This window comes from Bombyx mandarina, chromosome 02 (assembly GCF_030267445.1).
Source record: "Bombyx mandarina strain Sakado chromosome 02, ASM3026744v2".
NCBI classification, from domain to species: domain Eukaryota; kingdom Metazoa; phylum Arthropoda; class Insecta; order Lepidoptera; family Bombycidae; genus Bombyx; species Bombyx mandarina.
The window spans coordinates 3955826-3974193 of record NC_143209.1 but is presented as its reverse complement, the minus strand read 5'-3'; the positions used below and the strand labels follow the sequence as shown (position 1 = coordinate 3974193).

At 35.3% G+C, this 18368-nt stretch overlaps 1 protein-coding gene and 1 long non-coding RNA gene across 2 annotated transcripts; one reads left to right on the top strand and one right to left on the bottom strand.

Moving 5' to 3' along the window:
• Window positions 1–268: 268 nt before the first annotated feature.
• Window positions 269–18047, bottom strand: LOC114241952 (uncharacterized). Its single transcript, XM_089735538.1, has 10 exons — window positions 17887–18047; window positions 15445–15551; window positions 14846–15076; window positions 13866–14042; window positions 12462–12526; window positions 11069–11219; window positions 9592–9754; window positions 6965–7385; window positions 5767–5873; window positions 269–460 (listed from the first exon to the last, which is right to left on the bottom strand). Exons 1-10 carry the CDS (start codon window positions 17930–17932, stop codon window positions 342–344), a joined length of 1587 nt encoding a protein of 528 aa, XP_089591664.1. The 5' UTR covers window positions 17933–18047; the 3' UTR covers window positions 269–341.
• Window positions 2646–3647, top strand: LOC149503402 (uncharacterized). The gene is made up of 3 exons (XR_016324736.1): window positions 2646–2749; window positions 3206–3326; window positions 3418–3647. It is a non-coding gene; the product is annotated as an uncharacterized LOC149503402 (long non-coding RNA).
• Window positions 18048–18368: the final 321 nt, after the last annotated feature.

Below are 18368 nucleotides of genomic sequence, written 5' to 3'. Positions count from 1 at the left end.
AAAGAGCAAACAAATCTATTCATCACACGAATGTTTATCCGACGTGGGAATCGAACCCACGACCCTCAGCGCAATAGTCAGTGCCGCTAACCACTGCACCACCGAATCAATCAATAACATAGCCAATAAGATGATATTCAACATATTTTTTTATAGATTACATACATGATGAATTTGTTACTACCACCCAAATATATATGAAAATTATAATAACATAAATAAAATTACCATTTTGCAGAACACCGAACACCAAACAAATAAAACACTAAACTATTGCATGCCATTTTATTCCGCCAATTCAAAACAAGTTATAAAAAAGTTTTTAATTTTTTTGTTTTTATTTAATCCACATCCACAATGGTGTAGTTACTTGAGGCCGCATTTCTCTCGCGGAGACATTTCAATAGACTTTCAACGCTAATCTCTTCTTTGCTAGGTATTCTGAACGTCTTTTCTGAACCTGACAATGTCTCGTATTAATTATTACTACTTCCTGATCTAAAGTCTATAGCTGCGTACAATAATTATAATCTAACAACGTGTACTGGCTAAAAAGAATAAGTGGCGTCCCTTTTTTTTTTAATTCTGAACCAATACATTTTGATTATGGAGGGTAGAGGTAAGGAGAACCGTCTCATATGGGAGAAGCTTGAAAAATTGTCCCTCTTTCAACACTAAATAACAGTTCAAAAATCCTACAGAATGGCGCTAGCATAGGTACAGGGTATGGATATGAATCGAGCTGTTGTTGACTGATTGAAGTATGCTGAGTTAAGAAATTTAATATATTTAATGACTAGAGTAGTTAGTATTAGTGTAATATACAAGACATGTTTATATAGTCCAGACTAATTTCGTCAATATAACCTAAAATTATTGTTGTGGTAAAACGTGGAGACATCGATTGCATTTTCTTATCAGCTTTAAATAAAATACTTTTTGTGGTTTTGTAGTGCTTTTGGGAAATAAACGACGGAAGGAAAGATCTTCCACCGAGCGGGTGATATTAGCTCGGTAGACCGACGGTCCGAATCAGGGGGGTGCAACTCCCATACAAAGGAAAATAACATACAACTAGCGTCATCTTACTCCTGTGGCGACGTCATTTTTGTAACTTTTAGGCATTAATGATCTAATAAACTCACTAGATGGCAGATATGAGTTCTGACTCAATAAAAAATGTAGCGTACTTTGAAGCAGTGCTTCCACTTTTAGGGAATTCTCCCTTTTTTAGGGAAAAATAGCTGATATTTTGGATGATAAAGACAATTTAAAAAATACCAGGATTTAGGATATTTCGGGGTAAAAAGCAAAGCCTATACTAGTAACTGTTGTGAATTTTAAAATAAACGATAATTAAAGTAAAACAATGAACATTTTATTTTATGGAGAGAGAATGACATTAAGTCGAGTTGACAAGTAAAAGAATAAAACAGAGTTGTGTATAAAAACTATAAAGGTTTGATTCAACAGTAACCCTCTAGTAAAGTAAATCATAGATTAAGCCACTGCTTTTTCTTAGGGATTCCCCAGAATCCCAATAAGTATAATCCGCCAAATTTTTATTTACCTATTTTCGTTGATGTCACCAGAACTTACTTGTATTGTAATATACAGGTACTTCATGTACCATGAAAGATTATCATGGTAATTTCATTTACGAAAACCTTGTAATTGTCATTTCACTTTTGCTAGCAGTTCCTTCTTCAAAGACTGAGGTGGAAAGATTATTCAGTGTTCTCAAATTTAAAAACTGACAAAAGAAACAGGCTTTCTAATGAAACCCTGAACGGCTTGCTTCATAGAAAGTTCCCAACTTTGCCAGCAAACAATTGCTCAATTTTAGAACCGAACAGTGTTAGGTTGTGCAGCAAAAGAATATAAAAGCAATGCGTCGACTTCCTTGAAAATTCTAATCCTATAGATCTATAATCTTCTGGGGGCGTTTATATTATTTACCTACATTAAATAATATGCTGTGGTTTATTTTCTGTATTTTATTTACGCTTTCTATATGAGTCGTCTATTATCAAAGGTGGCAATCTGTGCATTTGGACAAAAAAATTTTATTGATATGTCAATACAGATTTATTTGAATATAATTGTCTCCTTCAAAGAATACGGTTCAAAACCTGCATTAAATAAAGGTTAATAGTTAACCTGTTATTTATCTAAGATGTCGTTCCGAAGAGTTTTGTGACTGCCAATGGAATATAAAGTCAATAATTCGTTTTTCTGATTTACCAATCATTGTCCAAAAGTCAGATTGCCGGCTTTGATAATAGTCGACTCATATAAAGGATTTATGAAAGTTGTCTAGGAAATTTTAGGGTAAATTCAAAAGAAACTAGGGTAAAATGTGTTAAAAAAAACGTAAGTGGAAACACTGCTTTGAAGTTTTCAAAATTCCAGGGCCGTAAAACAATCTCAAAAAAAAAAAAAAAAGTTTTCAAAATGTCGTAACGATTTAATTTTTTAAATCGTTTTTTTTTGGTTTTGGTGTGAGTTATTTTACGTTGTAGTATTAATTTAGAGCAACTTTTAGCTTTATGAGAATATTAGACGATTAGACATTGAGAAACTCTGTTTTGAATTCTCTTTAGGTATAACTTGGCTCCAATACTTTTTTCTTCGTTAGCGTTTCGTAAGCCTGTGTAACTATTTTCATTTCTTACAGAATGTTTATTATTAAAAATCAGCATGCCTCGAAGATCGAAAATGAAATGCTATTTCGGATGCCTTGATAACGGTGAGTTTACACTATTTTCCCGGTATATTATTTGCTAACATAATTATTATTCATAATATAATTAAATGAATTAGCACCAACTAATGGTCCTTCCTATTTCTGCTGCCTAGCTATCATATATGTTAAGTTTTGATCAAAACAGTCGGTATTAAGTCTCGTACTATCACACACACACCTCAGATAATAAAATTGTCTCGAGTGGGTGGAAGTATTTATGTTTTGCAACTCAGCGTATTATATGCTTATTGTCAAGTGGGCCCGAACTAGTTTTTTGGAATGATCAATCAGTCATGCTTTCCTGTTTAAATAAAATACAGCACAATTGATCTCACATCCAAAGTTAGATGATGGCATTCACGTTTTGTTTCCTGGTGTTTGATAACTAAGTTACACCAAGTGGCCTGTGACCACGTTCATCCTTCTACCCAATATAAAATAATGTTTTTATTTTTGTAGACAAAGGTTCGATAATGACAAAATTTTATGGAAAAATTATAAGGAGCACTAAAATGTCTGAAACATGAAAATATTGATGCACTATATTTGAACCAGAACGTGTTATGTAATATATTAATTTGTAAGTAAGATTACATTAACACTAAATTTTTCATGGTCGTATTTTTTCAATATTTGTTACATACTTAAGATACTTTGTTTCTCCGTTTCAGAAGAGAAACTGATTCAGCAAGGAACGTGAACTCTCAAGGGATCTTAATTTTTTTTAAATATGTTTATAATTGATAAATTAATAATTGAAATAGTTCATAAGAACTAAATTGATGCCAATTTTGTTTTAAAATAGGTTGTTTAGTTCTTATAGTTATAGTATTACGTTTGAATAGTTGTAATTAGTAAGTTAGTAATATATGAAAATACTGATATAAATTTTTGTAAATAACCTTTTGTAAATTCTACGAGAAGATGATTTTAATTAATGATCAAAAGTCAACGGTCTTTAAAAGCATTATTTGCAATTATTTAGATTTACTGTGGAATATATTTGCTAAGTTGTGTTTTCTGTATGAGCAGATATAAATGAAAATGCCCAAACATGATTATGTTTCTTACATTTTCATTATGTGAAATCAATATGCTTGTGACTGAGTATATTAATAATTTATTAAAACTTAAGTGATAGACAGCAACCCCTATGGCACTGCTGAAGTTTATAAGCACTGGTGACCACTTATCACGGGCCGGGTTGCGTGCTCGTCTGCTGTTGAGTGCAATAAAAATTTTCGAAACCCTTTCTATTATTTAGATGTAATATTAGTGTACATTTAATTTGGATTAAAAGATAAATTTACATTTTATGTTTGCATGTGTATGTTTATAATTCATTTGCATGTAACGAACACCAGTTTCTTTTTTAACAAAATGTAAACTAATGGTTTGTAATGAATGTAATTAACTTTAAGATGATTTTCTTTCAATCTGCTGTTTGTTTCATCTAGTATTACCAAAGCTAAAGCATCAGAAACGTCAGAATAGAAATAATTTAGATAGGGAATAAAAGTATAACTAATGTAATCATGGAGATGGCGCGACATCGTGAGACGCATCAAGTCTGCCCCTTCCAACACTACATGACGATCACGACCACTCTGTCAAGAGTGACACGACTGAGAAGAAGAAAAAAAATGTAATCATGTCTAAGATTACTATAAGCGTCATTAAGTACAAACTATCAATATTTAAGAGTACTTTAAATCATCATTACATTTTTTAAACATTTTTTGTTTTTCAAATCATGTAATAAAACGTTTGTGCAGAACAAAATGTCACATGTTATGAACATGATTGTGGGTTAATCGTTTCTTAAATTTCTAAATGTTTATAAGAATGCTAAGAATAATTTAGTATTCACTTTAGTGTGTGTATTATCTCTACAATGCTAGTATAAATGACAATTATTGTATGACGAAGCATAGGTAGTGTTTATAGATGTAATATTTTCATACAAGGTCATGATCTGTCACGATCAACTTTAAGCAAGAACTGCTATAGTTAAGAAACAAATTTATTAAATTTAATTCAAATTGTCTACTATGTTTGTAATGGAAAGCTGACATGTTTATATTTCGCACAAATGACTTAAGTGACATTGAATGATTTGATTATCTAGACTTAATTAACTTTTAGATAACTTTCGATTTAATGTTATTAAGTACTCTAGTAGGATTAATCTAGAGGAGTTATTGTTATTCGAAATTTTATACAATTGTACGTTCATACTATCTTTTAACAGTAAATTGTTTGTAATATAGGGAAATTAAATAGCTTACAGAGAATTACAGCTTTTTATTTAAAAAAACTGTTTTCTCTCTGTATGAAAAGGTCTTATCGATTAGAATGCTGAACACAATCAAACGTTCTTTAATATTTCATAAGTACTACCGGGAATTTCAGCGATTCTAAACGATAAGATTTTTTCATAAAGAGAGTTAATTATAAAAAATATTAAAATTACTAAAAAAGCCACCTGGTGGGGGGTAGGGAGATTAATAATCGACAGCAGCGACGCCTGCTGTCCTGGGCTCTAACTAAAGCAAAAATAAAAATGAGAGTTGCGCATCTATCTCAAATATATTAAGTGTATAATCTATGGTCCGAATGTTGTTGTTCGGAACTTGTATATATGCAAGCTTATCTTGATAATGTCGTAAGCGAGATTCAGGCATCTGTCAATTATCTTGCGTTGTATGATGGCTACCCACCACAGTGCTTACAGTTCTTTCGTCTTTTTTTATTTCTCTGTCTTATTCTAATAACTTTCAACGCCTTTTTTTAAATTTTCCCCCGGTTGCTACTGTAGCGCCGCCGCGCCGCCCTTATTTAGCAGATTTTAACGGACACTTTTTCGCACACAGAGACGGTTCTCCTTACCTCTGCCCTCCATAATTTTAATCCCTCTGCCTCAAGTAAATATTGAGACGTTTTTTTTTTCGTTAGGCCCTGGGAATTTACGTCAACAGAAAAATACACATAACTACTCGTAAAAAAAAAAAAATTTGAACCTCTCGACACAGCGACGCTTTGGGAATTACACTTCGAACAACTATCGGTGATTCGATTGCGGCTCCCGCTCGACGACTCAAACACTCCTTGGTCATTTTCATTTTGACTAATTGTTCAGAAATCAAAAAACAAAAACAAAAAAAACATGTGTACAATTCACACGTCGTAGAAGTGAAACCTTCAAAAATTAAAAAAACAATCGTCCTAAATGTCTAAGTATATGTAAAATTTTGTCATTGTAAATCATCTTCTATAGTATGAGGTAGCGCCCTCTGTGAATTGATATTTTAACTTCACGTCTAATGTGTTCTATCTCATTCTCTCGCCGGCCGAATCCTATACATTTATGTGTTTGTCTCTCTATGGACTTATTTTTTCGTTTCATCGAGTTTGAAATCACAACGATTCTAAAGAAGTTTCACTTCAAAAACAAATTCTAAATATGTATGTATTTAAAAGTAAATACAAAATTACACATTTTACTATATATTGCTAGAGTATACTGTAATGTGGCGTTTATTAATTGTGTTCATTATCAAACAGTAAGTTCAGTTTGCTTGCTAGTCGACACAAGCTTCGGTGGACACGATGAGGTCACAAACAAAATTACTTAAATAGTGCAACTTTTTTTTTCCCTACCTATTCGCTGATAGCCTAAGGAGCTAATCCAGTTACGCTACTGCTAGTAAGTACTACTAATGACGTATGTTTTTTAATTCCGGTTTGAGCCCCGTGAGCTCACCTACACGTCAAGGAGAAGCTAAAATAGGCTTTCAAGGCATCTGCATAGGTAGGAAGAAAAAAAAAAGTTGTTTGATGTATGGCAACTAATATTTTAAACAGGTCTGCAACAAGATAGGCTCTGTCTCTAGCACAAACGAATTATTACGCCGCAGTGACGTCACAAGCCCCAATTCGCCTCGATTTTTTTCAACTACCCTCCCTACCGAATTATAACGGTTTATACTTTACACTTTACAAGGGTGGTGCAATCGTTATTTTTCATATGAGATTTCGAGCTCGTGTCCCTAATAAACCTAACCCTTCTAATTACATTTAAAACCAACCATTACTAAAAAACAAAATTTGGACCATGATATTTATATTCTCATAATCTACGTCATTCAGCATTTACTAGATCCACGGCTTTGTGCATTTTAAAATATATACAAAATTATTTAACAGAATTTTTTTTACCTAAAGTCATTGTCAAAAGTGCCCAATACGTTTTCTTGGCCCAGCATTTTATTGACAACCAGACCGTCGCTGTCATTGTCGTTGAGAATTTCCTCGGTATCGATCGAAATCGTCGTATCGGCATTATCGATTTCGTCTATCGTATCCAAGTAATCGTTAACTTTCGTATCGTTACAAACAACGTCGCCGGGGAACGCTATTATCTCAAAATCGTTTCTCTCCAAATCCGTCTCCGCGTAACTATCAAGGATCGCTTCGTCGACTTTATCGAATAGTTCGTCGATCAAATCGATTATGTATTTGTAAGTTTCCTTATCGATATTCAATTTATTATTAGATTTTCGACCGCTGTTTTCGAACGATATATCTCCCCCCTTCGAAGTCAATATGATTATTTGCTTCGAAGCAAACGGCTTGAAACCTGTTTTAAAAGGCATTTATAATAATCTAGTTAGAAAAGTTGAAAACCTTGACATATTTGGTCTTACTATAAACCCTGTCGGTAATCCTTAAATAAATAAATAATATACGATATAGTTTAAAATGTGTGAGCATACGTAATCCTATAAGTCAGAAGACTCCCATCAGTCTGCCCGACTGTTAAATTCAATATACGGATACCAATTAAACTAATGCTACTGATCTTTTGTAACAAGAAACAATATCGAGCACTGCTATGGGCTATTTGGTTTAAATCACATTTTTTCAATTTCAAACAGGAAAACTATTTAAATTTTCAAACAGGAAAACTATTTAAATTTTTAAAATTTGGATAGAGAATATCATAACAAAAAAACTTCTTCAACTATTCGAATGGGGTAAACTTAATTGAAGTTCAATTAAAAACATCGAACAGTTGATGCTAATACCAAAAAAACGGATCTTTAATTGCAAAAATAAATGTCGCGTATTAAGTGAACTACAAACTGGGTTAAAATTGCGCAATCCAGAGAAGATTGGCTATCCTTGGAGGAAGCCTTTACCCGAGGAGGGGTTCTTGCAAGTGGGAAATAATACCTAATATTATTCAACAGATACATTATTTATTAGTTAAGAATTGCATTAAGTTTTGTTTTTATGTCACTTTTTATATCACTTGTACGAAATAAAAGGCTTTTTATTATTATTATTATTATTAAGTGAAATGTCGTTTACAACAAATAGTTTTTCACCCTTCGATATATAGATAAATTATCGGGGTTGAATAGAAGCCACAAACCCTAATGTGACATCAATTCGCTCAGAGGCTAAGAATAGATTTGGGAGAGTTCCATCATTAATATTGGCGACAGATTATGTTGAATCATACTCTACTACAATGTTATAAAGTATGGCTTCCCAGATAAACGGCTTTGAGGGAAATGAAGAAATAGATCACAATTTACTGTCGGCATTTCTACAAATATAACATTATTCTGTATCCTGTTAAATTACTAAAAGAATTCTAGCATCACTTCAAATCAGGCTAAATAGTAATCACAATGATCTTACACGTGCTCAATGTTAGACCATTGTTTATTTTGACCACAAATGACGTCATACAAAACGAAATCGCGTTCAGCCGAGTTTCGGTTGGGGGAGATTTTGAATGCAATGAGCTTGTGGCGGGTAGAAATCATACAACGCAAAATATTTGACAGATGCCTGAATCCCGCTTACGACATTATCAGGATAAGCTTGCATATATGAGTCGTCTATTATCAAAGGTGGCAATCTGTGCATTTGGACAAATTTTTTTTATTGATATGTCAATTCAGATTGATTTGAATATAATCGTCTCCTTCAAAGAATACGGTTCAAAACCTGCATTAAATAAAGGTTAATAGTTAACCTGTTATTTATCTAAGATGTCGTTCCGAAGAGTTTTGTGACTGCCAATGGAATACAAAGTCGATAATTCGTTTTTCTGATTTACCAATCATTGTCCAAAAGTCAGATTGCCGGCTTTGATAATAGTCGACTCATATACAAGTTCCGAACAACAACATTCGGACCGTCGGTCAGTATTACCAACCTTACTGTTTTAACAGTAGACTAGCCGTTTTCACTTTATGCCCCTTTTTCTGTTTCATTCCTATTATTTGCTGTTTTTCAATTAGCGCTCAGTGACACTTATTACACTTTGCAAAATCTAGATCTACACTAAATCCAAAATAACCGATTGCTACTCATTTGAAGCCACAGAAAGCATAATATGAAGAAATTTAACAAAAATATGTATGATTTTAAAAAGGAAAAAGAGTCTGAAACCACACTGAAGATGAGGCAACTGAGGATTCAAGTGGAAAATAAGTTTACTTTGAATTCGTTTTTTATTATGTTTTGAAAAATATTATAATATAACAATGTATGTGAATCCTGGTAACTAACAAAATTAGATGACCGTTTTAATTATATGAGGGTAGTATGAAATCTGCCTGCCTGTCTTACTTAACCTACTGTTTTCTCGCTATTTTTTTTATTGGTCAGCAGTTGTTTTTTATATTCTCGGGGTTGGCAACACTGCCGTCGGTCTGCCAAACAATATCACCGGCTCGGTGGAAGATCTTCCCTTTCATTGTATACCTCCTAAGCTCATTTCTCTTTTAAAGGGATCAAACCAAAGCAAGGTCCAACAAATATCTTACCGAAAACATCTCTACCGTTATACTGTATCGGATCTCGTGTCGGATTCAGAATGCTCATTTTGGATCGTTTCATTCGCGTGCTTCTTTCGGATGCTGTACGATTGGGAGATAAACGTCGGCTCGTCACTTGGAACGCTTGGGTAATTAAATACTCATCTTGAGGCTGATCGACGATTAAAAAAAAAGTTTATACAGGATGAAATGGGTGGGTACTTGACTTTTTTTCCCTATCTATTCCAGTAACTTCGAGGGGTTATTCTAGATTCACCGAACTAGTGGGTGAGCTCACGGGGCTCAAACCGGGAGTGTTGCTAACACTGGCAAGAGCCGTGCTTCGCAGAATTTACCATTGGATCGGAAACGCCACCCATGGAGAAGATCCGGCGAGAAACTCAGTGGGTTGTGTCTATGGGTGTCTCCCTAGGGTCGTGTAGGAAATATGAAGAAAAAAAAATTGGTAAATATTCGTGAGCTCACAGCCCAACTGGTGTTAAGTAGTTACTGGAGCCCATAGACATCTACAACGTAAATGTCGCCACATAGCATGAGATATGAGTTCTAAGGTCTTAAGTATATACAACGGTTGCCCCACCCTACAAACCGAAACGCATTACTGCTTCACAGCAGAAATAGGCAGGTTCCTACCCGTGCGGACTCACAAAAGGTCCTTCCACCAGTAAGGATAACGGTAATGATAATGATATACTAAATACATGCAGAATAGTGAGAAAGTTCCTGCAGCTTGTAGAAAACCAAGCTTACTTACTACACGTAATAAAAACTAGTATATTAATTCATAGCTACTGTATATTACTTGTCCATATACCTTATACCTTTAAACGAGCAATTCTTGTATATTAATATTTTTTTTTTTTTTTTTTATTGCCTTTGTAGGCAGACGGGCATACGGCCCACCTGATGGTGAGTGGTTACCGTCGCCCATGGACTTCAGCAATGCCAGGGGCAGAGCCAAGCCGCTGCCTACAAAATAATATATACTTGTATAATCTGAATCTCGGAAACGGCTCCAACGATTTTCATAAAATTTAGTATACAGGGGTTTTCGGGGGCGATAAATCGATCTAGCTACGATTTATATTCAGAAAATGTTGTTTTATTCGTGTTTTCAATAGTCAACTATTCCCGACATCTATTGGCGAATAATAATACTATTTTTCTTAATTGAGGGCAACTAACCGCCTTAAAGACACAAGATGGCGTTATCAAAAAAAAAACCGAACAAAGCTCGGTCATCATCTAGTTACTTGGTCAAAAGCCCGTATATACAGTTCTACCGGCTCTGTCGACAGACTGAACCGAGAAAGGGGTAACCTATAAATATTGATAATGATAATGATAATGATAATCATAATGACAATGACAATGACAATGACAATAATAATGATAATGCTAATGATAATGATAATAACGGTAATGTACCTTATACATTAAAACAACGATAACACAAAAAACGAACCGTCAACATCATGTTGGTGAAGTTCACGACCCGAACGACGTGTCTCAACAACGTACTGGTTATGGGTTTGATAATGCACGTGGACTTTGGACCGGAGGCGGACAGCAAAGCTCGCACGTGACCGGAAACAAGAGCGTCTATGGGAGTCGGACTGGAAAAGGGAGGGGGGTGGTTCTGTATATTTCTGTATACACGTCGCTTGGTTGCGCTGGAATGGCCACTAAGGCCAGATTAAGCACGAAAAAAAAAACCGTATACACTGTATATCTTGCGGAGTTTTTAGCGGGAACGCGAGGAGCGAAGTGTGTGAATTATTTTATTTTGTCTATTTAGTGTTCAAATGTGTAATAACTGAGGTGATTTATTAACTGTTTAATATCTTTGAAATTGCAGAAATATGGGAAAATGAAACAAAGCCACTGGACGTAACTTCTCGGGAAGGTATCATACCATACAGCCTCAAGATTAGGCTGTATGGTATGATACGTTTGCCTTTCCAGTTGGAAAAATAGTACTATCTCCAACTGTATTTCTTGCTGGATATTTACGCTCACGGACCGGCTGGTGTTAAGTGGTTAGCGGTTACCATCACCAAGGATGAAGTCTCGATTACTTCGAACTACCTTCAAAATAGGCAAGTTTTTTTGTATTGCCTTCGAAGGGTAACCATCAAACCCGATAGTTATCTCGCTGGTGTACATACCCGAGATGGCTTCGAAACCTCATTTAAAAGCCCAATTAAAATGTTCTAGAAGGAACGTGGAGGGGAGTCAAGTGGTACGTAGTAAAAGTAATGTCCGGAAAAAGGTGCCATAGATACATAGAGGTTCCGGACATTAAATACAAACGGTATCGTGTTAAGTTTATTTTCATTTTTTTATTGCTTAAATGGGTGGACGAGCTCACAGCCCATCTGGTGTTAAGTGGTTACTTGAGCCCATAGACATCCACAACGTAAATGCGCCACCCATCTTGAGATATAAGTTCTAAGGTCTAAGTATAAACGCATTACTGCTTCACGGCAGAAATAGGCAAGGTGGTGGTACCCACCCGCGCGGACTCACAAGAGGTCCTACCACAAGTAATGTGTGTAAGTAAATGACATCCACCCGTAATATAAATTTCAATTTTGGCATGTGGGTTAGATAAATATTTTTAGATTATTCTAGAATAGAGAAATTTTCTGAAATTCTGAAACAGAACTTCTAGACTCTTCTCATTGGTTCAAGTTGAAAAACGTTAAGTACATTTTGAATTAGCTTTTAAATTTATCACAGACTATCATAATTTACGATAATTCATATTAATTTTATTTTTTATTAATCTGCAAAATGGCAATTTACAGGTTCTTAATTCTACCAAAATCAAAAAATAAAAACATTAATATACTCACGTGGTCCCGAAGAAGAAGTCCTTATCGCCCAATCTTTGACTCAGAGAGTTGCAGCACTGTTCGACCTGAAAATCAACAAGCATTTTTTGTATAAGCTATTCCCGGATATATACGCGGCCGACTCTCTGTCGTGACTTGGACCAGCTCCGTTCTAGTCGAGAAAAACGCTTCCGCTCATGATATTGGACCAGCCGCTACTGTAATACTCCTGCCATTTCAATAAAGCGGCACGATACGAGAACCCTCTCATCGTGGCCGCCGGCAACTACATAGACGATCCTGCGGAAAGAATGGAAAGCAGTCGACGTCGCCCCAAACACGTCATTTCGGATCCTCCCGATCCACTAACGGTGCTTTTAGGTACCTAAAGCACCGGTCATCGTTCAAGGGCTCGACGAGTAAATTAACCCTCAGACACAGCCCACTGAGTTTCTCGCCGAATCTTCTCAGTGGGTCGCGTTTCCGATCCGGTGGTAGATTCTGCGAGGCACGGCTCTTGCTAGGGTTCGTGTTAGCAACGTCGTCAGGTTTGAGCCCCGCGAGCTCATCTACTAGTTAAGGTTACGCCGATATAGCCTCTCAAGGCTCTCAGCTAGGTAAGAAAAAAAAATCAATACTCCTTAACTGGGAAAGCCTTAGCCCAGGGAAACCAGATGCAATCACTAAATGAGCAGTCTCTTCGTAACTGCAAAATCATAATTTGCGTAATTACTGGTGGTAGGACCTTTTGTGAGTCCGCGCGGGTAGGCACCACCGCCCTGGCTATTTCTGCCGTGAAGCAGTAATGCGTTTCGGTTTGAAGGGCGGGGCAGCCGTTGTAACTATACTGAGACCTTAGAACTTATATCTCAAGGTGGGTGGCGCATTTACGTTGTAGATGTCTATGGGCTCCAGTAACCACTTAACACCAGGAGGGCTGTGAGCTCGTCCACCCATCTAAGCAATAAAAAAAACTGTTTTAAAGCTTACTACTACAAATAAACTGTGAACTTGTCTCTCCATACAATATCAATGAAACTATAACTTTTTGCTCTTTTAACACATTGTTTGCCGGACCATTTTTTTAAGACTTTCCGCCAGTGCGCTTGAGGTCTTTTCGTGGCAAAATCCGACTTTGCAGTGTGTTTGAGACATGACAAGCCTCACAAAGGACCGTTTTTTAATGGTTTTTAATTGCCCTTGTAGGCAGACGAGCACATGGCCCATCTGATGGTGAGTGGTTACCGTCGCCCATGGACCTCAGCAATGTCAGGGCAGAGCCAAGCCGCTGCCTACCGCTATGACTCATGCCCATAGAAATCTGGACATAGTCCCCTCCTGTTTAGAGCGAAAGAACACTGGTATGACTGCCCCATCAGAGGACAGTCATACCGTGTTAAACAACGATATACTATCAAAACTTACGTCAGCTAAGACCTGGTCGAGGCTCTTCTCGTGCCAATGCAAAGCCTTCAGCCGCTTAGCTACAGCATTACGTTTCTGTCGGGTCTGCAACCAGCCTAAGGGCCATGGGTACACTGAGGAGTTCCTCACTCTGGTCACCGCGTTGTACGTGTCATTATCCAACCATGATATGTAGAGCTGTAAAATAAATTTGACTGTGCAAAAAATGGATCATGAAATTGAAAATTATAAGGTACTTTGAAACATCTGTGGTCTATTTAAAACTCGAGGAAGACGAAATTGTATTATAGCATTACTCTCCGGATCCCTCAAATTGAAATGCATGCAGCAGAAATAGACAAGATAGTGGTACCCACCATCTTCCTCGCAATTTGCCCTACCACCACTTCAATGAATGTATTGTATCTCATTTCCATGTAACCATTTCACACCATGTCTTAGGAATACTAGAGCCAAATATAAATATAAAATAAATTGTAATATCTAGAGCTAAATATATATTTAAAAACTTTATCCATATTCAATAATCAACCGTCATAAGGTTGCCAAGTTATTTTAAACTAAAAAAATTAAAAAAAAACAGTGTATCCATATAAAAAATAATGTTACGCCGGTAAGAGTAACGCCATCTATCGCCGAATAGTCGAACGAATATCGAAAAACCTAGTAGCACCTAGAACGCTCGAGAAGTACACCGTCATCTGTTGTCAGATAGCGGAAACACAATACTAGAGATGTGCGGAATAATATCGATAATTATAGGGATGTGGTATCGGCTATAAAAGCGTTGCAGAGATGGCACACAGTTAGTAATCGGATCTTCACGAAGCGAAACAGCGAACGGATCACCTGAAGCAAAGCGGAAGAAGCGAATTGACAGTTTTAAAGTGTTTGTGAAGTGTTCTAAGTGTTAAATACATTTTTGGTTGTACTTTGGTAACTATACTGAACCAATTGTCGTTCCTAATAATATAACTTACCTCAGCATTAACCAAAACATTAGTAATGAGGCTCATATATGCTCTCATCTCGGCTTTCTCCTCCGTAGAAAGTTGAGCACACAATGTGACACCTTTGTTCGCGGCAAACTGAACGATAGGCTCCAATTCTGATACGACAAAAGCACCGCACTTGATGAAGGGGACGCGTCCCGATGGAGACATAAATTCAGCATTCCAGCGCATCTCCACTTCGAATGGAAGATTACACATCTGAAGCAAACGTCAACTTTATTTTGTTTTGTTTCTAATTTATAATATTATATCTATATATATAAAAATGAATTGCTGTTCGTTAGTCTCGCTAAAACTCGAGAACGGCTGAACAGATTTGGCTAATTTTGGTCTCGAATTATTTGTGGAAGTCCAGAGAAGGTTTAAAGGGTAGATAAATATGAAAATGCTTGGAAATGAATAAAAATAACAATTTTGTTTTTCCTTTGATATGTCCCTCTTTGGACGGATTCTTTCTGTTTGTTTTAAGTTTATATTATACAAAAGTTTAAGTCTTTTATTTATCGATTGAGGGACTACAAAGTCTGCCGGGTCAGCTAGTCTGGAATAAAATTCACGAAACAAACCTTCAGGAATGCCTGTACTGCCAGACAGCTCGCATTATCAGGTAACAATATCTGCTCAACTTCATAAGGCTGGTAAAGTTTCACATTATCCGGCCACGGCTCTTGGGCTAAAATCAGTCATATGTAATTTAAAAACATTATATTAACAAATTTAGTACGAAAAACTGTTATTTCATGGTCCATCCAGTCTTTAATGGATTTTCTTTTGCACACTCAAACACATCATAAATCAAAAGAGTATTTTCAAAATTTACATTTAAAATTAATGGTTAAGTTAATATTCATATTAAATGTAATACAGTCAAACCTGGATAAGCGAGAGTTCAAGGGAGCACAATCTCATTCTCGCTTAAAGAGGTTTCTCACTAACCCGAGTTTCTCGCTAATGCTCCCTCTGAATATCATTTCGCGATTTTCCGGATTCAAACGCATTCACTATTTTAAGTTTATCACTTAATGACAGTACTTTAATTTTCCGTTTTGACATGATGCAGAACAGAATTTCCCTTCACAATTGATTAACGATAAACTGAGTAAGTCCAACAAACAGGACGGTACACAGGAACACGTGTCCATTCGAAAAGAATGCGATAAAATAACAACGTTATTTAGTTCTACGAAATAGAATAGGTTCAATATTGACGAGAAAACAATACAAAAACAATGTAGGAAGTTCCACAAAAGTTAAGAATGAGTCATAAAATAGCAGATGCTAAATTTGTAATTTGTTTTGTCATTTGTTCCTCCTAAATAATATTAATAAATAAAGCTTGACTGTCGCTTATAGAGGTATAGATAAGTAGCAGTCCCACTTACGGAGGTCCATGAGGGAAAAACAACTCTCTCTTACAGAGGTTTCTGTTTCTCGCTAATAGAGGTTTTGTGAGCTTAAAATGACGGGTCCTGGCTATTACTCTCACTTATAGTTTTCTCACTTATCCAGTTCTCACTTACCCAGGTTTGACTTTACTTTTGTGTAGAAATTATATGTGTCTTGTGTGTGTGTGTCACTTCATTTTTATATTTAGAATAACTTATGTTCACTTTGTATTTATTTTTGTATTTATTTATATATACATTGAGATTTGATCATGGTTATATCTAGTTGTTGTTGATGAACAATTTCTAGTACCAAAAGTAAGTAGTGGGGCTCACAAATTTAATATAACGCTGAAAAATGACATATGCAAATATGCAAATAATGCAAATGCATATAAAAACTGTATTCACACAAAGAAAATGCAGTTTCCTAGTTGTAATGTATAGAATATTGGTTCATAAAACATATTTACAAAAATTTACAAATCAGTGATTTCAAACCCCATTTTGCTTACAAATACAAAGTAAAGTAAAGAAAGTAGCCCCAGTAATTAATAAATTAAAGAGTAGACGGTTAGCGTGGTATGGGCATGTGATGCGTAGAGAGAAGATGCATGTGACTAGGAGATGAATGGAAATGGTAGTGCAAGGTAGAGGAGCAAGAAGTCAATAGAAGAAGACATGGATGAAGTGTGTGAATGACTAAGAGATACAGAGGAGTGAGTGTTGAGATGATGGCTGATAGAAGAGAATGGAATAGGAAAATTCTCTGTGCCAACCCCACCTAGTGGGATAAGTTTTTTTTTATTGCTCAGATGGGTGGACGAGCTCACAGCCCACCTGGTGTTAAGTGGTTACTGGAGCCCATAGACATCCACAACGTAAATGCGCCACCCATCTTGAGATATAAGTTCTAAGGTCTAAGTATAAACGCATTACTGCTTCACGGCAGAAATAGGCACCCGTGCTCACAAGAGGTCCTACCACCAGTTTAAAAGTTGGAGACAAAGAGGAAGAAGTTTTGCTTACAAATACGTTACTCCCTGGAGGTTTAATTAATAATTTATATTCTAGGTACATAATTGTGGTCATAGTAAAATATATGTATTTGAAAAAATATTTGAAATATATGTTTTATGTATAATATTATAATATGTTAATTGATTTTAATTACATTTATTGATTAACTTCCAATTCATATTTTCATGCAGGTAGATCTAAATGATATTTAAATATTTAGACATAAAAGTTTTTTTTTTTCATAGAATGGAAAATGTGGCCTACACGTTTTTTTTTATTAATTATTCGTCGAAAACTCCAACCAGTTAGTTACAAAAACATTTTCTGAGAAAACAAAACGTAAAAAAAAATTATAAAATCAAATCTTGTACGATTTTTATTTAAATACCGAAAATGAAGGGATCGTCGAACTTCATTTTGTTTTTTTCTTTGCCGATGGAATTACGCAACCTTACGACACTGTACCAATAATAACATTAAATAGGACACCGGTATTCTAAAATTAAAAGTTTATGTCATAAAACTTAATAGATATTCCAAACATAAATTATGTAACGACACTCGCGGTTAAACCTGTTTAGCCTGTTTCAAAATAAAACTCACCATTCAAAGAGGTTATTATAGAATCAGATAAGTTGAATTCCGGCATTATTTTTATTAATCTGACGGCAAATTCTATTATATAAAACTACCTATTCCGATTTATAAATTCCCGAAACAATACAATTGAAGATAACAACTGACATTTATGTTTGACATTTGATTGTTTCTTATTTGTTTGTATCATCAATTTGGGAGACAAAAGAAACATCGATCATACATTACATTTTGAGCGATTTAAAACTAAACAAAAGATATGACCTATTCGACAAAAAAATGGAATAGAATGATAATAATAACAAGAAATGAAATAGAGTTAAAATGAGCTGGTAAGTCGATGATATAAAACGTAATTAAGTCACGTATCATAGTGGAAATATACTGGAAATTAAAAAAACTTCTTTTCGTTCCGTTCCCCTTAACTTTTATAAAATTACAAAATTAAAAACGTATGTTTACTAGAACCTAATAAAGAAAAATTAAGG

What these genes read in the sequence shown, in the direction of transcription:
- LOC114241952 (XM_089735538.1), bottom strand. Translation starts at nt 17,932, where the DNA reads ATGCCGGAATTCAACTTATCTGATTCTATAATAACCTCTTTGAATG. An exon ending in CAGTACAGGCATTCCTGAAG is followed by an intron (nt 15,077 to 15,444) that starts GTTTGTTTCGTG and finishes CGTTTGCTTCAG; the next exon opens with ATGTGTAATCTTCCATTCGA. An exon ending in ATGTTTTGGTTAATGCTGAG is followed by an intron (nt 14,043 to 14,845) that starts GTAAGTTATATT and finishes TTTATTTTACAG; the next exon opens with CTCTACATATCATGGTTGGA.